A 19957-nucleotide genomic window follows, 5' to 3' on the forward strand; every position below is an offset into this window, starting at 1 on the left:
TTTGCAGCTATTGAAAAGAAGATAAGATAGATTTGGATATATTGATTGGGAGGGAGAACTACTGATGTCTTAGTCCATTTGGAATGCTCTAACAAAAATACCATAGACTGGGTGGCTTAAACAATAACCATTTATTTCTCACCGTGCTAGAGGCTGAGAAGTCCAAAATCAGGGTGCCAGCAGATTCTTTGTCTGATGAGGGACAGGTTCCTGGTTCACAGTCAGCCATCTTTTCACTGTGTCCTCACACAGTGGAGGAAGCAAAAGAGCTCTTTAGTGCCTCCGTTCTAAAGGCACTAATCCCATTCATGAGGGCTCCACCCTCATGACCTAATTACCTCCCAAAGCCCCCACCTCCTAATACCATCACAGTGGAGGTTAAGATTCAACTTATGAACTTTGGGGTGGGGGGTGGGGGGCAGACACAAATAGTCAATCCATAACAGTGATATATAAAAGCAATCAAAAACAATATCCAAATACCATATGCTAACACATATATATGGAATCTTAAAAAAAAGGTTCTGATGAACCTAGGGGCAGGACAGGAATAAAGACGCAGACGTAGAGAATGGACTTGAGGACACAGGGAGGGGAAAGGGTAAGCTGGGACGAAATGAGAGGGTGGCATGGACATATATACACCACCAAATGTAAAATAGATAGCTAGTGGGAAGCAGCCGCATAGCACAAGGAGATCAGCTCGGTGCTTTGTGTCCGCCTAGAGCGGTGGGATAAGGAGGGTGGGAGGGAAATGCAAGAGGGAGGGGATATGGGGATATATGTATACGTATAGCTGATTCACTTTGTGATACCGCAGAAACTAACACACCATTATAAAGCAATTATACTCCAGTAAAGATGTTAAAAACAAAACAAAACCAAAAAAAACCCCCAAAATCTAACATAATCGTATTTTTATAAAAAACAACCAGGATATATGTACATGTGTCTGGGAGGCTTGTATGTATTTGTCTGAGCATGAACAAAGTTTGATAAGCCACCCTGGCTTGCAGATGTTCATTATACTGCAGTGAGGGTAGAGGGTAGAGATAGGGAAAGGAAAGGGTTGAAAGATTAATCATTTGGGAGGTAAACACATGTTAAATGTGTATTATTATCAAACTGAGAAAAAAATCAAACATCTGATGTGTCTTTGAGTGAAATATTTGCTCATGTTGGAGCAAAGCCTGGTTCTACAGGTAAATTATCTTTGTATGTTCCAGACTTTTATAGGCACATGAATGATAGGAAATGTGTGAGTAAAGAGGAGAGGAAAAATCCTTAAGTCACTGGTGTAGTCTTGCCCCACAGTGACTAACAGTCACTGCTGACTTCAGAGGATGCTTCCGGGAGAGCGTGGGGTGAGTTACCTTCTGCCCACATAATGTTTGAACCCAGCATTTTCATCACCAAATGTTTAGACACATTGTATCCAGCTGACAGTTGAGAATTCTTCCCTCCTGCCCCCCAAACCCGTTCCTTTCTTTTATTTATGCTAGAATCTCTTGGAGAAGATAACCTGGCTTTTTAATATTGAGATGGAGAGCATGAAATCTGATCATTCAGTGAAGTTTTGAAATCTAACATCTCCCTCCAAGCCATAAGCAACTGCCACGTGAATCCTTATTTCAAGACCTTTAAAACAACAAATGCATTTACACAACACAGAAAGCCACAGTTGTTTGAAGTGTCATTTGACTCCTGCAGGCTGACCGCAAAAGGGTCATTTTTGCAAAACTTTTTGAGGTCTTCATCGGTCTTCCCTAGGGCCTATTGTAATCCTTTGATATTCAACTACAGTCCCCTTTTGAAGAATTTAGTGTGTCATCATCTACTTTCCCTTCTATTTTTCCTTCTTCTTTGGCGAACTACTTTAACTCTGCCAGATCCCCATCCAACAATAACCATGTGTGTGATCTTTATATGACTATGAACTCTTCCATCGTTTGCAAGATTTGCAATTTCCCTTTACAATTAGTGTGCATTGTATTTCCTCTTTATTTAGCTTTTATGCTGACTGACCACCATATTGACAGTGTCGCATAGGAAGGGACAGTGTCGCGTAGGAAGGGATGTCTGAGTGGGGAATCGTAAGTGGACACTTCATTTGTGGATAAAATTATGATGACAGTTTCTGTTTTCCTCTTTAACCTTAAGAACTAGGAATGTTTAGATAATGAATTCTTAAAAGAAGTCCAAAATAAGTTTAGCCATTTTAAAATGAAAGTGGCAGGGAGGGGAGACATAGGGGTAAGGAATTAAGAGATACAAACTACTTTGTATAAAATATATAAACAAAAGCATGTATTGTACAGCACAAGGAAATATAGCCATTGTTTTAGAATAACTTTAAATGGAGTATAAACTATAAAAATATTGAAGCATTGGGCTTCCCTGGTGGCACAGTGGTTGAGAGTCCGCCTGCCGATGCCGGGGACGCGGGTTCGTGCCCCAGTCCGGGAAGATTCCACATGCCGCGGAGCGGCTTGGCCCGTGAGCCACGGCCGCTGAGCCTGCGCGTCCAGAGCCTGTGCTCCGCAACGGGAGAGGCCACAACAGTGAGAGGCCCGCGTACCGCAAAAAAAAATATATATATATATTTTCAGGCTTCTTTTATATATATATTATATATATATATAAAAAATATGAATTATATATAATTCAAAATATATATAAATATATATTATATATATATTATATATATTTATATATATATTTTATATATATAATATGAATTATATATAATTCAAAATATATATATATATATTGAAGCATTATGTTGTATACCTGAAGCCAATATAATGTAAATCAACTATACTTCAATAAAAAATATACATAAAAGTTAAAAAACAACAACTCCATCTCTGCTGCCGCCATTATTACTTGGGTTGCTATTTTTGCCGTTGTTAGAATCATGGCTGCTGAGCATGTGCTATGCCCCTGGCTCTTCTCCCTGCCTCACTGTGTTCCCTGACTTAATTCTACTATATGCCAAGCACTGCTGGGGACACTGGGGATGCAGCTGTAATCAAAACACACCAAGTCTGTCCATTCAGGGCTTACGTTCTACTGGGGAAGAAACAAGTAAATGATGAATTAATGAGATCGTTTCAGAGACCAGTGAATGCTCTGCAAAATCCATGGAGTGAATGGGGTGAGTGGGAGGGGTTACTTTAGAGAGGGTGGTCTAGGAAGACCTGACCTGGGGCCTGAATGATGACGAGGTAGCCATGGAAGATCTTAGGGAAAGCGTTCCCAGGTGGAAAGGACAAGTAGTGTGAAGGGCCTTGGGTGGGACTACAATTGGTGAGCTGAGAGGTGAGAGGAAGCACACAGTATGAGCTGAGGTTGTGGTGGGTGTGGTCTACCGTACAGTTTGTATTACTGAGTCCAAGTTTGTGCTGCACGACAGACCAGTAATTTGAGAGATGAGGCATTGGGGCAAGGAATAGCGACTTTATTCGGAAAGCCAGTAGACCAAGAAGATGGTGGATTAGTGTCCCAAAGAACCATCGTCCCCGCGTTAGAATTCAGGCTTCTTTTATACTAAATGGGGCTGTGGCTGGTTGCTGCAAACTTCTTGGTGACAGAATCCTTTGTTCTTGCAGCTGTCCATGTAGGTCTGGTTATAATGTTCCTATAAGCCTCCACCAGGACAAATGTTATTTTCTGTTCTGCAACTTTCTATCTCTATATGAATGGAAAAGTGTTATACCTTTAAAGGTCAGAGCCCATCTGAAGATGGGCTCTCCTGTATATTTCAGGCTCTAGGCAACTTTTTTTTTTTTTCTAGGCAGCATTTTTTATACAAAGATGCAGAGCCAGCATGACTAAGCACAGGCAACAGAGCGCAAGGGTTAGAGCTAAAGCGATAGATCCAATATGGAGTCAGGCTTGTTCTTCTCTGTTGTATTTGGACTTGATTTTAATGTGATGAGGCCCTCTTTGGATAGTTTTATGCAGATTAATGATATGATCTGATTTTTATTTAAAACAAATAAACAAAAATCATACACCAGTGTTGCCCAGATATGAGAAAGCACAGGCTTTTATTCCGCCTTGTGCAGAGTTTTTTTTTTTTCCTTGAAAATCCACTAATTCTGTTAACCAGACTTTGTTCCACTCATCTTTCCTCCTTTGCTCTTCTGTTCTTGCTTCTACTACAATACATTGTTAGGAATTTGAGCTTTGAAATCAGGCAAACATGTGTTTAAATCCTGACTCCACCACTTGTGAGCAGAATAATGTTAGAAAAGTGACTTTATTCTCAGAGCCACAGTTTCCACACCTGTAAAATGGGAGTGCTGATGGTATCTAGCATAGATTTGCTATAATACATAAATAAAATGTATCTTGTTACATACAGCATTTACTATAATGCCTGGCACCTGGGAAACATTCCATGAATATTAGCTATTGTGATTACAGTTGTACCAAGTGAAAATTGCAGCTTTGGCACATGAAAAAACAAAACAAAAGATAGCCCTTACTCAGAAGTTCTGAATAGTGTAACACAAACCTTGTGTGTGTATGTATGTGTGTGTCTTAAATATGTGATAGAAATCTGATGAAGCAGTTTGTTTTAACTAAGAATACTTGGTGCATGGAAAAAGCATTCTTGAAACTTCTCTGGCCCAGGTTCTTAGATTTCTGAAGATAAATTAATTCATATAATTACTATTTTAAAAGTCTTTCCAGAGCACCCAAATTTAGAGGTTAAACCATTGGAATAATTCCTTTCCTTATGCTTCTATTTAGAAAATTAAATAGTAATTGTAGTAATAATATATAAATATAACAAAACAACTAATAGTTATTAACTATCCACCACGTACCCGCCTATGTTAAGCAACATGTAGGAAGTATTTCATTTAATCCTCACTCTTTGAAGAAGACCCTTATTTTCTTGTCCATTTTATAAGAAAATTGAGGCATAGAGATATAAAGTAACTTGTCCAGGTCACATATTTAATATTTTAGAGGTTAAACCCAGGTCCCTCTGATCCACAATCTAAGTACTTATCAATTACGCTAAGATGCCATTCATCTCCATCACATGTCTAGATAAAATGGCTTTCTTAGGGCTTCCCTGGTGGCGCAGTGGTTAGGAATCCGCCTGCAAATGCAGGGGACGTGGGTTTGAGCCCTGGTCCGGGAAGATCCCACATGCCGCGGAGCAACTAAGCCCATGTGCCGCAACTACTGAGCCTGCACTCTAGAGCCCACGAGCCACAACTCCTGAGCCCGCATGCTTCAACTACTGAAGCCCACACGCCTAGAGCCTGTGCTCTGCAACGAGAGGCCACCACAGTGGGAAGCCTGTGCACCGCAGAGAGGAGTGGCCCCTGCTCGCCACAACTAGAGAAAGCCCGCGCGCAGCAACGAAGACCCAACGCAGCCAAAAAATAATTTAAAAAAAAAAGACTTTCTTAGAACACACACACACACACACACACACACACACACACACACACTATAAAATATATTTTCTGCGTTAAGGAGATCAAAATTTTCAACTCTCCTAAATATTTGGGAGCTACCATTTACATTCTTACTTGATTTCTTTTTATCTTCCTTAAACTGTTACACATTTTTTTCATGGAAAGTAAAATCTCTTTGGTATGTCATCTGTTTGTCTGCTTTAAGAGAAAACTTTTTATTGAAACCAGATTCCAGATGGGCTTCTCCCAAGATTTTTCATAGGAACAGAAAGCTTAGTTCCAGTCATCTAGAAGGAACTTTTTATTCTTTCCATAATAATGTGAGGAAGGCTTGTAAATTATCCCCATCTTTGCAAGAATATAAAACCTGGAACTCCAATGGGTTTTCTTCCTACTCATTCACACAGATTGGGTGTGTGTGTGTGTGTGTGTGTTAATGCTTCAGAACATAATGTATTTGTTTTTTAATGCTTATCTAAGGTCTCAAATGACTGTAATCTCTTTGCCCACTTGGATTTTTTTCCTTCACTTTTACTGAGAAAACAAAATGTTGGCGGGTATTTTTTTGTTTCTATCCAGCTTCTTAGAGCTCACTTTCTCCCATTTCATTTTCTTTCCCCTCCTCCATCCCATATTAAATGCCTCCTAGACATATTTGAAGAGCCCGGAGACCACTTCTCAAGGAGAGGATTGATTGCTATTAATTAACAGGTGAAATAGGTACTGACCAATTCCCTGAAATTCCCTGCAAGTCACTGAGTATGTACTTAATTTGAACTGGCATAAGTGAAAAAAAAAAAAAAAAAAACTTGCTGGCTCTGGCTATGTAATTGTAAACCAGCTTCAGGGACAGCTGGATTCAGGCGTCCAGATGCTCCCATGGACCTCTTGGCTCTGCTTTCATCTATGTTAGCTCTCAGGCAAGCGCTCTGAAAGGTGACGGCCAAGGCCACCAGCTCCAGTTGTGCCTCCTACTGGTTTGCCAACCCAAGCACAAACATTTGTAACTCTGTTCTAGTAGGTTCAGCAAAAGCCGCAAGACTGGTTTTTGTTAGTGTAGCTTAGGTCATGTGCCCACCTAGGAGGTGAGCATTTTAGCAAGGGAAATACAAGCTCCAGATGATGGACTTGGATATGCACTCACCCAAGTTCGGGGGGCAGAGCTTCATGGAAATGGGTTGCCCCATCTAAGAGGTCCTAGTCCTTACAAGTTATCAAAAATACTTTACCCATTCTCTGATATCAAGAGCTATGGTTTGTATCTGCTGTAACTCTTCATGCACTGAAGTCTAGTTTAGATACCTGGATGTAAGGGATGGATCCTTTGTTGAAGCAATATATTGGCACTTTTTTGGAAGTCTGTCCATGGGAAGATTCTTTTCAAAGACTTTTTCTCTGACTGTAACACTCTTACTTACCACTAGCTCCTTGTTTTCCCGCCAGAGAGTAGGGAAGACTAGAGGAGATCAGTTGATGTTCTTGGCATTTTGAAAAGCCCTTCCTTGTTTTGAATCTTCATCTCCTCCTTTTCTGTCAACTGCTTCCCCTTCTCCTGGCATGGAGCATCCCCACAATTCATTTATATTCACTCTGACAGTTCAACTGCCTGAGTTGCTTATTTGGCATCTTGACACATCCATCCATCACTTCTTTATTCCCACTCTCTCCCTCCCTCTTCCCTTCTGAGTATAATAGTTACCACAATTACGAATTCCAGGACCACAAGAAAAATGGTTAAGAAGAGCCAAAGGATATATCCAATGTTCATAAAGGGTCTGAGTTTATGAGGAGCCCTTAGTGCTTGTCACTGGTCTTCAGTACCATTTCTTCTCTGCTCCTCAAAGCTTAAAGAGGAGACCACCACTCTGCACAGGAATCCAGAGCCCTCTCTCCATCTCTCCCTCCCTCTCTCTCTCCTTTACTGTTTGTTCTTGACTTTAGACACTGTGAGATACTAGAGTTTGGCAAAAATAATTGCTAATGGATGTGTGTATTTCTCACTACCTATGAGCAATATGAGATGAGCTAAATAAACCTCGGTTCTCTTCTTTCTCTTTCTATCATCCTGCAAACAGATATTAAGAAGTGGTTGACTACAAACTACACAGTCACAGTATCTGTCAGTTACTAAGCAGCTACTATGGAAAAGGCAGGATTCTTGATCCTTTGCATGAGTTTTCTCTTTTAAACATCAGAACAACCCTGCAAGGGAGCTTCTATTTTTCCCATTTTACAAATGAGAAAATTCAAAGGGTTTTAGTGACCTGCCCAAGGTCACACAGCTTATCGGTAGAGAATCTTGATCTTTAGCTGTGATTTCCAATTTTGTAGTGTATTTTTTTCCCTTAATATTGCATTGCTTTAGAAAAGGGCCCTCGAAAAGGATGCAGTTCAGTTAGGTCGATGCAGAGTTCAAAACAGAAACAGGTGGATTCTGGAAACAGCACCCCTCCCTGGAGGGGGCAGAACCTGCACCCACAGTCTTGCACAGGTAACGCTACACTCTGCCTCCATGCGGCCCAAGGTCTAATCCACTTTCCTGTCTAGACATCTGAACTTCCAGACTTCACAGTGGAAACTTTCTAGAATATAAGATAGAGAGAGCATGAACTTTGGAGTCAGATTTCTGCCCATAATCAGATTCTGCTTGTTGGCCAGCTCTGGGAAGGTGGATCAACCTCTCTGGCTGTCCATTTTCTCACTCATGAATAATGACAATAACTAACGTTCATAACATTTATTGAGCATTTACTATATACCAGGCACTGTTTGATGTGCTTTAAAAATATTAACTCATGGAATCTTCATGACAAAATTATGGGTGTAGGTTCCATATTTGCCTCATTTTACCAGAAAATTGAGGCACAGAAAAGTTAAGTAACTCAGATTCAAATTGACAGTCTGGCTCAGTGGTTCTCGAATGTGAGTTTTGCCCCCAGGGGACATTTGGCAACTTCCGGAGACATTTCTGGTTGTCACCACTAGGGGATGCTATGGGCATCTGGTGGGTAGAGGCCAGGGATGCTGCCGTACACCCTGCAAGGCACAAGGTGGACCCTGGAACAAAGAATGATACGGCCCCAAACAGCAATAAGTCCCGAGGCTGGGAAACTTGTTCTCCTAACCCCATAACTGCTGTCCTGCCTCCCAGGTGAAATCATGATAATTAGCTTCTCACAGGATTCCCACGGAGATAAAGAAGATAATTAATGTGTCACTAACACAGCACCTGGTGCGTGCTTTCCAGTAACTTGGCTTTCCTCTTCCCTAATCTTCCATTCCTCTCTCCAGAGAAAAGCAGGGTCAGAAGACACCTCGATAGCTGACTTCTGCTCCGCAGAGGGACCCAGGCACAGCAGAGTCCCAGACTGCATCACAGCCTCTGTGTAGGAGACGTTGGGAGTCCATTAGCAATCCTTGAATTTCCTCGCTGGGCTGAATGACCGCTGTTGATGTTTGTGTTTACAGTTGATTTGGAAACAAGTGTCCAGGAGGATAATGTGGCCACTTCTTCCCCCAAGACAATGGAGATAAGCGCTGTTGCGGATGCCAACGGGAAGAATCTTGGGAAGGAGGCCAAACCCCAGACACCAGCTGCTAAATCTCGTTTTTTCTTGACACTCTCTCGGCCTGTACCAGGACGTACCGGAGACCAAGCCACGGATTCATCCACTGGACCAGTGAAGCTTGATGTCAGCTCCGATAAAGCTCTAGGGAACAAAGACCCGAGTGAGCCCATGGCGCTTCCGGTGGCAGCTGCACTGGGTTGCGACCCAGATAAAACCCCCGTGCAGACCCCGGCCCAAGCCGAGGGGCCCTCTGCCACTTGGGGACCAGAGTCTCGTCTATCTGAGTCCGGAGGGGCAGCCCCCTCCAAGCCCAAGGACTCCAGCTTCTTTGACAGACTCTTCAAACTGGACAAGGGACGGGACAAGGCCCTCGTGGACCGCCAGCAGGAAGCCAAGAGTGCAGAGCATCACCACCCCACCGCCGAAACTCCTGGAATCTCCACGCAGTCGGACGATGTCCCTGCAGAGAGGGTAAGACAATCCGTTTTGTTCTTAATGCAGGCTCGGGGGGCACTTGTGGGGCAGGACGATTGCACGTGTGTTGCTGTGCCATCACGGAGGGGTCCTGACAAGCTCTCAAGCCGTGGATACCTCTAGAACCAGCAGCACATTGCAGCGCGGTGCTCGCCAGGGTTTCTGCGGGGCAGAAACATCTGTTGGAAGAACAGCAACAGCTGTGGCATCTGTTTCACGTAAAAGAAAAGAGGAGGTGAGTCACATACAGATGAATCTGTCCTTCCATTTATCAAAGGCAGAGGTGGACAGGTTGCATTTATGATCAAATGGAGGCTGGAGGGAAAAGCATTAGCAGAATAAAAACGGTTCCTAGAAGACTTAAATACCTGCCCGTCTCAGTAGCTGGTTTCATATACAGAATGTTTATGGGCTTTTGTTGGAATGCAGTTCACTTCTTCTGTTTAATAGCTTGGACTGATCTTTAACTATCTTTTGCACTAAAGTGTGCGTTTAAAGAAAGAGCTTTTACAGCTCTGGGCAGACTCTTTTATGTACAAATTATTTTTCAACACGCTGGAGTAATACCTTTGTAAAAAACGAGATTTTTTTTTTTTTTAAAGGAGGCATCTGAACCGGTTGCTTTCTTTCCTGCGCAAAGAAAGGCAAGTCCTTTTGATCTTAAAAAGAGCGTTTGATTTTAACCTTGAGAGTTTGTTTGTATTGGGGACCGAGAAAAGAACTCCTTGAATGAAGAAGGAAATAAAAGTAGACACATTGTATTTTAAGGCACTTATTCCCTTAGTTAATGGATTTAAACAACAGGATTTTTCAAAATTTGGGAGTAAAGTGCCTCTACTTGAGCTTAGACCCAGGAAAAAATTAAATGGGTTGTTTTTTATTACATGGTCGTGTATCATTGCTGTCAATATATTTGTCTTCATGACAACCAGCTTCCCTGCCAAGTTGCTAATGATAACACTGGCTGTCATTTATTTAGCCTTTACAATGTGCCAGGCTCTGTTCTAAGCACTGTCCAGATATTACTTTCCTTCAGGAAAATGAGTATCACATTAATCTGAGGTTTTAATGTATCCAGGATGCTGTCAAAAATTATACTGTAAATATTAGACACCACCTGAAAATTCTGGACTGTTAGAATTGAGGCACAGATGATGAGGCTCGTGTGTTTAGGCTCATGCTATCAGCATTCTTGTCATTTCTGTAAATTTTTACTCTAAGAACTGATTCTTGTATTTTCTTTCAAAAGTTAGAAAAATTGCCCTTTAAACGCCCACTTCCCCAAATGCAGCAGTTCAGGAGCCAATTGAATAGCTTTCTGTTTAATTCAAAGTGAGTCTTCAAATGTATGCTGGCGTCAAATCTTTACTGAGGGTGACGCTGCCAGGTGCAGGTGAAGCATGGCCACAGTGGTGGACAGGACAGGGTCCCGGTGCTCAGGGAGTTTTTGGTCTAGAGAGAGAAGAGGTACAAAAACCTCACAGTGACAATGCAAGGTGCCCAGTGCTCTGGTGGGGAAGGCCAAGTGTTGGAGAGGATGTCCAGACACAAGGAGAATTAGCCTACCTGGCCCAGGGAACCTTCCATCAAATGTATAAACCTGGAGCCCCAAAGATCCTTGTCTTGGGGCTATAAACTGGTCATTAATATTCATGAATATTTGAGAAGCTCTTTACTACTTTACTTTGAGTGGGGAAACTCTTGTTGCCTTCTTGTTATTGGTCATGGGCTACTAAGGCCATTCTGAGTTTTTGAAGAGTCACATGTTTCATTTTCATGGGCATCCAAAGCCAGCCCATTGCTTGAGTTAGGAAAAGGCTGAGTTATTTATGGAAAGAGAATGAAGGACTGAGCTTTCCCCATCTTGGGATAGGTGTCTGTGAGGCACCCAAATCTCCATCTTAATTAAGTAAACCCGTTCAGCCTCCGAGAACTGACCCTTGAAAGTATTTAACCTTAAAAGCTTAATGTGATCCATCCATTCCTATCCTAAGACGAGCGCAGAAAGGTTTAGAATTGTGCTTTGTCAACTCAGTTTTTTTTTTAATTGAGTGCTCTGGGACAGCACCTCAACTGGAGTGGAATGAGTTCCAGAATGAGATGAGATTCAGAAGATGGGGTCTGTGTTGGGAACATGGAAGGTATTTAATATAGTCAAGCCTGAAGTTCTAGTAACCTCTCAGAAAATCTAAAAATTGTCACTTATCTTCCTTTTGGAATAAGTGAATTTGTTTCCCTAGATTCACCCATGAAATTTGCATCTGTGTTTGTTCCACTACAAATTTCCATTTTGGGTTGGTTGTATCATTGGGATTTGAAATATGGAGTGCTCACTCTGCCCTACGTGCTTATAAAACATGGAAAAGTTATGAAATAGCCACTCATTTCTCCTCCAGTCTGTAAACTTGTGGATATTCAAATACATATATCTGTAAAGGTTTTTAACAACAACAGCCTTCTGATTGTTAAGATTTCTGTTCTGGTCCCTGGCTGCACAGTCTGTATTTTGGGGAAAAATCAATTGTCCTGGAAGTGTAATGAAAGGGTCCAGCCCTCAGAAAGTAACAGGAATAAAACTTCTCAGTCAATGGCTTTTTTGGTGGGAGTAGCACATTATGCATAAGTGGCCGTCAATGTATCGATTGAGAATTCTTAGGGTAAATTATGCCTTCGGCTCAGCGGTGTCAGCTGTCTCTCCTCTCCCACCCACTCAGTCCTCCCCCCCACCACCCGGTTTCACTGTGTGTCTCTTACTGGATTGGAATTCCAACCACAAACCCACAGAGCCGTGAATTGGGAGAAAGATGCCACCATTTCATTCTGGGGGAAACACACAAATCTTCTGTGTTTTCAGAACGACAATCTTATTTTTGTGCCTTATAAAACTACATTCAGAGCATAGCATAATTAAAACAAGGCCAGAATTCATGAACAAATGAAGCATTTACTACATAGGCCAAAGAAAAGATAAATTATATGCCTGAAAGGTTTCACTGAGCTGTGATTCACACAAACCAATGTGTTGGCAGGGATGAGGTGGGTTTTTTGTAATTTTTCTCTCACCCCAACAATTGAACCAGAATTATAAATACGCATTTAACAGATTCAGCCCTCTCAAAATTGATCGCATCATGAAAACTTGATCTTTAGTGGGTAAAGAAAAAAAGCAACACTAAATTTCTATTGTCACTGGTTAATTCCAGAAGTGTCTTTATGTTGGGGGTACGGGTGCTTTAAGTGTTGCCAAGCACAGATTCAGGAGATTTAAACAAGACTATCCCTTTTCTTTTAAAAGTTTAATTAAATTCTGTGTTATTTAAACACCAACCTTGTGCAAGGCACTTAAAAGATAAATTATGGTCCTAGACCTTCAAAGATCATGTGATCTAGTAAGAGACACACTATTTTTTTAAAATCATATGGTATTTGTCTGTTTTCAATTCACTCTTTTTTTAAATTAATTAATTAATTTGTTTATTTTATTTTGGGCTGTGTTGGGTCTTCGTTGCTGCGCGCAGGCTTTCTCTGGTTGCAGCGACCGGGGGCTACTCTTCGTTGCAGTGCGCGGCCTTCTCATTGCGGTGGCTTCTCTTGTTGTGGAGCATGGGCTCTAGGCGCGTGGGCTTCAGTAGTTGTGGCTCTCGGGCTCAGTAGTTGTGGCTCGTGGGCTCTAGTGCTCAGGCTCAGTAGTTGTGGCGCACGGGCTTAGTTGCTCCACGGCATGTGGGATCTTCCTGGACCAGGGCTCGAACCCTTGTCCCCTGCATCGGCAAGCGGATTCTTAACCACTGTGCCACGAGGGAAGTCCCAAGACACACATTTTTAAGGGAGGTTGTGATAAGTGCATTGATCCTGAAATTCATTCAGGCTACGGATTTTTAGAGAAGTACTCAGTGTTTTGCTTCCTCCTCTTCTTTTCTCTCTTGAACACATACCATTCAGGCTTTGTCCTCCATAAAACCTGCTCTTGTCAAAGCTGCCACGATGTCACACCTCCCCCCTCACCTCAGCTGCCAAACTGAGTACATCTCCATCCTTATCCTACCCTACTTGCGGGTCACACCTGACACAGCCCACCATCCCTTCCTTCTTGAAGCAGCATCCTCACTTGGTTTGCAGGCTCCCCACCTCCCTGGCTGCTCTTCCTTAATCTCTCGTGCTGAGTCTTACCCTCTAAACATCGGAGTCCCCATCGTTCAGTTCTTGGATGTCTTCGTCTTTAACTACACTTCCTTCCTTCCTTGGAGATCTCCCCCAGTCCCAAGGGTTAAATATAGCCATCTGCTGACAAGTCCCAGATTGATGTCTCTAGCCTAGATCTACCCCCGAAGTCCAGACTTGAGTATCTAGCTGCCTCTGGTGCCTGTCTACTTGGATTTCTACACCGCTGTTTGAATGTCTACTGGACATCTGGACCTCGATAGGTCCAAAACTGAACTCTTCATTCACACTCAACACCACCACCACCGACAACATACCCACTTGTTTAATCCACAGGCTTCTCATCTCAGTTACTGGCAACTCCATCCTACCACTGCTCTTTAGTGGTAGAACTGGAATGAAAGAACCAAGATCTCTACAGTCCTTTTCTACATGGTATAAAGTAGTGAATTAGAACATAAGCATTGAAGTCAAGTAGCCTAGGTTTCAACTCTGTGTCTGTCACCTACTGGCTGTGTGACCTTGGGCAAGTTACTTAACCACTCTGAGCCTCAGTTTCTTCATCTGTAAAATGGGGATAATAATAATATCAAGCACATTTTCACATTATTCACATTTCTGAAAATTAAATAAGTCATGTAAAGTACTTAACACAGAGCTATTGCATTTTGAGAAATATTATCAGTATCACGGTTTTTCTCCCCCTTACTTCACATTTTAGTCTTTTTACCCTTCCCCTCCATAGTCTTCAACCAAAACCTGCAGAGATAGCACAATTGAATCTAATTTGAAAGCTACATAACCAAAGGCATAAGTCCTAATTTGGGTTAAAAAAAAGATGCCAGAGTTGTAAAATTATTTTTAGAAATAACAGAATTTATTCTATACCCATACCTGCAAGCCCCATACCCGCAAGCCCCGTTTTCTTTGTCTGACATTCAAGGGTCTCTACAAGCTTTCCTTTGTCTGTTTGTCTAACTGTATTTTCCCCTATTCCCCTAAATTTATCTGGTCAAAATGGCCAACATATGACCTGTGCAGATGCCTTCTGCTCCCCAGGATTTTCTCTACCTGTATCTCCTTCTCTCTCTGTTTATCAGAAATCTACTTCACCTTCAAGTGCCAAGTTCTCCACGAAGCTGACGAGATGTCCCCACTCCTGGCTGGTTTCTGATGACGTGAATCCCTCTAGTGTTTCTTTTCTTTTTTTTTGGTATTCTATATGTTAAGTGAAATTCTGTGATAAAATCACTTTGAAGGAATCATCTCACTGAAACATCAAAACTTACAAGGGAATTTTTGTATCTTTACCATTTTACAGATGAAGAAATCAAAGCTTTAGAGAAATCAAGTCACTCACTCCAAGTTACACAGCTAAAAAAGAATACGTGTCCGTCTCCAAAGCCCATACTTCTCATGCTCAATATTATGTTTTTACCAATTATTTGAAACTGCAATAACGTTGCAACTATGAAAAATTAAATAATGATGTGAGGAAGTGCTTTTAAAAATTTTAGTACATGCAGTATTGGAAATATCAAGTTAATCTCAAATCAAAAAGAAAAAAAAATCCCCTCATTCCAGCATTTGAAGGCCAAGTGAATTACAAGGTGTGTTTTTTATTTCATCCTGTTTACCTCTGGCCAGAAGGCCATGACATTTCAACAGGTAGAGAGAACTATCCACCCAAAAGTGTTTGTCAGTAAAGAGGGAAAACCTGTCTTAAATTATACAGGTTATGGAGTAAGCAAGGTTTTCAGCTATAACGCTATAATTTTTATGAACTTTATAAATTAGCACTAAGAAACATTTGATGTGAAACATTTACTGTAGCAGAGGTGCAAGTGTTAGGAGCCTGATTGACACAGGAATGAGTTCAGATTTTACCACTTACTAGCTGTGTGGTAGAGTCAACTAATAACAATTGCCCCAGTTTTTAATAATTGGTTATTCCTTGGCTGTGTAGTAAGCATTTGTCACACCTTAATGGCTTTGATTCTTATAACAACACAACAAGGTACATATTTTTATTGCCATTTAACAAATGAGGAAGCCAGGGCTCAGAGAAGTTAAGTTACTGGCTCAAGGCCACACAGCTAAATTAGTGGCAGAACTGGAATCAAGATCTGGCAGTGACCAAAGCCTGTTACACTCACTCATTTCAAAACCTTGTGTTTTCATTCACAAGAGGAAGATACTGCCTGCCCTAGACGCTATTGCAAGGACAGAGATGACATGGGCAGTCAGTAATAATAATGCTAAATGAAATAGTATATTTTCTAAATTGTCAGAAACTTAGAAATAAAGAATAATGAAATAGAGCAAATGGTCTTCCAGTATGATGGAGTTTGGATAGTATATCATCTATGGTACCTTTGGTTGCAAGTAAAGAAAAAAAAAATCAGTAGTGGCTTCGTTAATGAAAGGAAATGTACTATTTCTTGTACATAATAAGAATTCGAGAAGTGGGTTGTTTAGTCTGGTTCAGCATCTTCACAGCCCCAGAATGCATCAGTCTTCAGTGCCCTCTGTGTATTGGCTTGGTTCACAGGCTTGATCCCTTGTGGTTTTTCTTTTTCTTTCTTTTTTTTTTTTTTTGTGGTTTAGTTGATGTACAATATTATATAAGTTTTGGGTGTACAAGATAGTGATTCACAATTTTTAAAGGTTATACTCCATTTATAGTTATTGTAAAATATTGGCTTTGTGGTTTTAAGAAGGTTGCCATAGTTCCAAGCAGTGTATAGAGTCATAATGTTCTATCAAATAAAATAGGAGTTTCCTAAAATTTACTCATTGGTGAAACGAAGTCACATATCTGGGTGGAGGTACAATGAGGGGGGTGGAAAGTTTCTTCAGTAGAAAGCAGGCTCTGCCCGCAAAGAAGATATGTCACAGGTAGAAACCAGATATATTATTTTCTATCAACTTTATGTGAGAAGAACATTAAGTGGATGGAGCTGCTAAAGGCTACTACAGTATCCCCCTATGGTAATTTATTTAAATAAATAGCTCTTTTTTTTTTTTTTTTTTTTTTGCGGTACGCGGGCCTCTCGCTGTTGTGGCCTCTCCCGTTGCGGAGCACAGGCTCCGGACGTGCAGGCTCAGCGGCCACAGCTCACGGGCCCAGCCACTCCGCGGCATGTGGGATCTTCCCAGACCAGGGCACGAACCTGCGTCCCCTGCATCGGCAGGCGGACTCTCAACCACTGCGCCACCAGGGAAGCCCAATAAATAGCTCTTTAACTTGACTATGATCCGCAGTAAGAAATAGATTTTACATCTTGATGTGATACATGTGCATGTACATGAAACAAAGAATTCACCAAATAGTAGTATTCTTACCGCACGTAACACAGGCTGGTATTTCCTATTCTTTCCAGTCTATTTCATTTGATGGTTTTAATGCTGATTTTGATCCATTAAATTGTGTTCCAGTCCACCCGTAGTCACAATCTGAAGTTTGAAAAACTCTTTTCTACCACCATCACCGTTTTCACATAGGGAGACAGTGATCTTGAGGGATGTGACTGTTTCTTATGCAACTGGGTGTCCCCAGTGCACCCTGCCTGGCACACCCTGGCAGGCAGTAATGTTCGTTAGATGAACTTGACAAGGATGAAGGTGGTACGTACACATCATGTTACAATTTTTCAAAGAATGTTAGAATATATTATTGCAATCTCATTATCACCTCTGCCTAACACAACTTTAAATAAAAATGATTTCGAAATATATGTACGCTATAGATGTTTTCTCATAGATAAACTATGTAGAATCATGAATCTCTACTATTTATTTGGTATTTTTCATTCAGCCTTTAACATGTTAGGGTGTTAATCATCACGGTTGAGTATCAAGTGAATTGTGTTTTGCAGTGAATTTGCAAAATAAATTTTGAGTTTACTCTCCCTTTGGCATTATCCAGTCTGATTCTCTCCTTCCAGGGTTATAATAACAGTCCTGATTTATTGAGCATTTACTGACTCACAGAGGAGTGCAGTAACTTGCATAAGATAAAGTGGCTAGAAAGCGGCAGAGCTGGAATTTGTCACCTACAGGCTTAGTCACTGTGCCTGTGAGTTTAAAAAGAGGGAACGTTTAGAACCTTTGGAAACATATCTTTTTAAAACTCCTGAAGCTAGTATTTCCCAAACTGACATTCTGTGGACTCATCAGTCCAGTGAGATCAGCCTAGAAATAGGGTGCCACCGTCAATAGTTTCGGAAAATAGTACTTGCTTCATACTCTCCTGAAGATTCACAGTGATGCCAGCCTACTAAAGCCTCTGAAAAGTCCTGCAGCAGAAGCACACCTGCTTCACTTTAACTGCTTCTCAGACTTAATTATCCATAGAACAGTTGCATCTTCCAAGGAATAGTTCTTCTAGGAAATGCTGAGCTACGCATGTAGACCAAAGTTGGAAAATGGGCTCTTGTAGGATGCATCATGCCACAGATGGGTTTTATTTGACCTACACAGTGTCTTAAATAATATTTTAATTAATTGATAACATTTTGAAATTGACAAAGTTCACAATAGTTTTAAATTATGAGATTTCAATAGAAGTCCATATTTCAGAAATTTCTGGAAAATGGGAAGTTTCATCCTATATTCCCAGGTGGGATGTCAGTTGTGACTGCCCCTCGAGATGGGGCATTCACTCCCCAGTTCACCCAAGTCCCCACCCCTCCCTGTTGGTTCCTGAGAGTACAGCGTGTGAGTTGTCCTTCACTATAACACTTGCACTGTTATTTTCTTGTGGTAGAGTTGAGAGTAATTCCATCAGAGACCACTTTGCATCCTTCGTAGCACATAAGGCAATTTGAAGCAATTTAGGTGACCATCTGGCTAATAAACTATAAATCCAGCCCAAGAGTCAGTTTGTCGGCAAGTGTTGAACAGTAAATGGGAGGCATTGATACTTTAATTTATTCATTCAACAAACATCTGAGTGCTTGCTTTGGGCCAGGAATGATTTTAGGATGGATAGAATGATGTACCTCATGGGAGCTTTCATTCTAGTGGAAAGACCAGCAATAAACACGAAAATAAATACACAGAGAGTTCCAGTGTATTAAAAGGGTTACAAATGAAATAAACAGAGTTTTGAGAAAGCAGAGAAGAGAAGGGGCTGGTAATTAGGATTGGGTAGGGGGTAGGGTCAGGAAGGATTTGGTCTAATGTAAAACTTCAGGAAAAAGGATGTGACTTTTCTTTTTTCTGCATAAGGCCAAACCATTCTTAGAAAATCTGCAGCTTAATTTTGGCAGCATTCAAAACAGTTTTCTCACTCCTGGGAAGTGTTTGTTAAACAGATGACAAACTCGTTCTAGACTGTGGGTTATTTGCTTTTGTATTTTGAAGTGGTTTTTTTTGATGTTGGATATTTTTTTCTCTAATAAATGTAAATTGTCATTATCAGTCTGGAGGTTGCACATGTTGGAACTGATCATAGAACAGAAGAATCTACCACAGATTCTTTTTTTGCCTGATGTGAAGTGGGAATCACTCTCCACCCACCCTTTGCCCACAGTAAATGTATTTTTCAATTTTATATCATACATAATGGACTCTATTTAAGAGTGTGCCAGGGCTTCCCTGGTGGCGCAGTTGTTAAGAATCCGCCTGCCAATGCAGGGGACATGGGTTTGAGCCCTGGTGCGGGAGGATCCCACATGCCGTGGAGCAACTAGGCCTGTGCGCCACAACTACTGAGCCCGCGTGCCACAACTAGAAGCCACCGCAGTGAGAAGCCCGCACACTGCGCAGCAAGGAAGACCCAATGCGACCAAAAATAAATAAATTTAAAAAAAAAAGTGTGCCAACTTATGTGTTCTTAGGAATATCCTCAAAGTAATTACTGTTGCCAAAAACAGAAGCAAGGAAAGAACATTGTATTGCTTAATCCTCGACCCACATTTCACTTGCCATTGGAAATCAAGTTGACAAATTCACTTACCCCTCAAGCAGAGGAGTTACTGAGACAGAAAATGGAAAACCCTTATTTATAGGAAGAAAGTGTGAATTGCTTTCTCTGATAGATTTCTTTCCACTCTCCACCTATGACTACAATGAACAACTGGTTTATTTAATCTTTTAACTAAAACATCTCTGCATCCGTCAATATCATGGGCTAATGAGGCTCTACCATGTCAAGGTGCTATGTTACGCTTCTGCCACCAAGATAGAATATGAGTTTTTAACATCCTGAGGTTATGTCTACAGAGTATTAAAACAGGTGGTGATCTTATGATTTATAATAAAGAGCATCATACTGGATAATTGGTCCAACCTCGCTTGATTCAA

At 41.2% G+C, this 19957-nt stretch overlaps 1 protein-coding gene across 1 annotated transcript in view; it reads left to right on the forward strand.

Annotated features, from left to right (window-relative positions):
- Nucleotides 1-19957, forward strand: part of BCAS1 (brain enriched myelin associated protein 1) — a 106951-nt gene that overhangs the window by 30167 nt on the left and 56827 nt on the right. The window contains exon 4 of the mRNA XM_027086956.1: nucleotides 8913-9484. Coding sequence (XP_026942757.1) covers nucleotides 8913-9484 — 572 coding nt within the window. The remainder of the gene's footprint in view (nucleotides 1-8912; nucleotides 9485-19957) is intronic.

Source organism: Aethalodelphis obliquidens, unplaced genomic scaffold (assembly GCF_003676395.1).
Source record: "Aethalodelphis obliquidens isolate GAN/ISIS:26980383/991018 unplaced genomic scaffold, ASM367639v1 scaffold57, whole genome shotgun sequence".
NCBI lineage: Eukaryota > Metazoa > Chordata > Mammalia > Artiodactyla > Delphinidae > Aethalodelphis > Aethalodelphis obliquidens.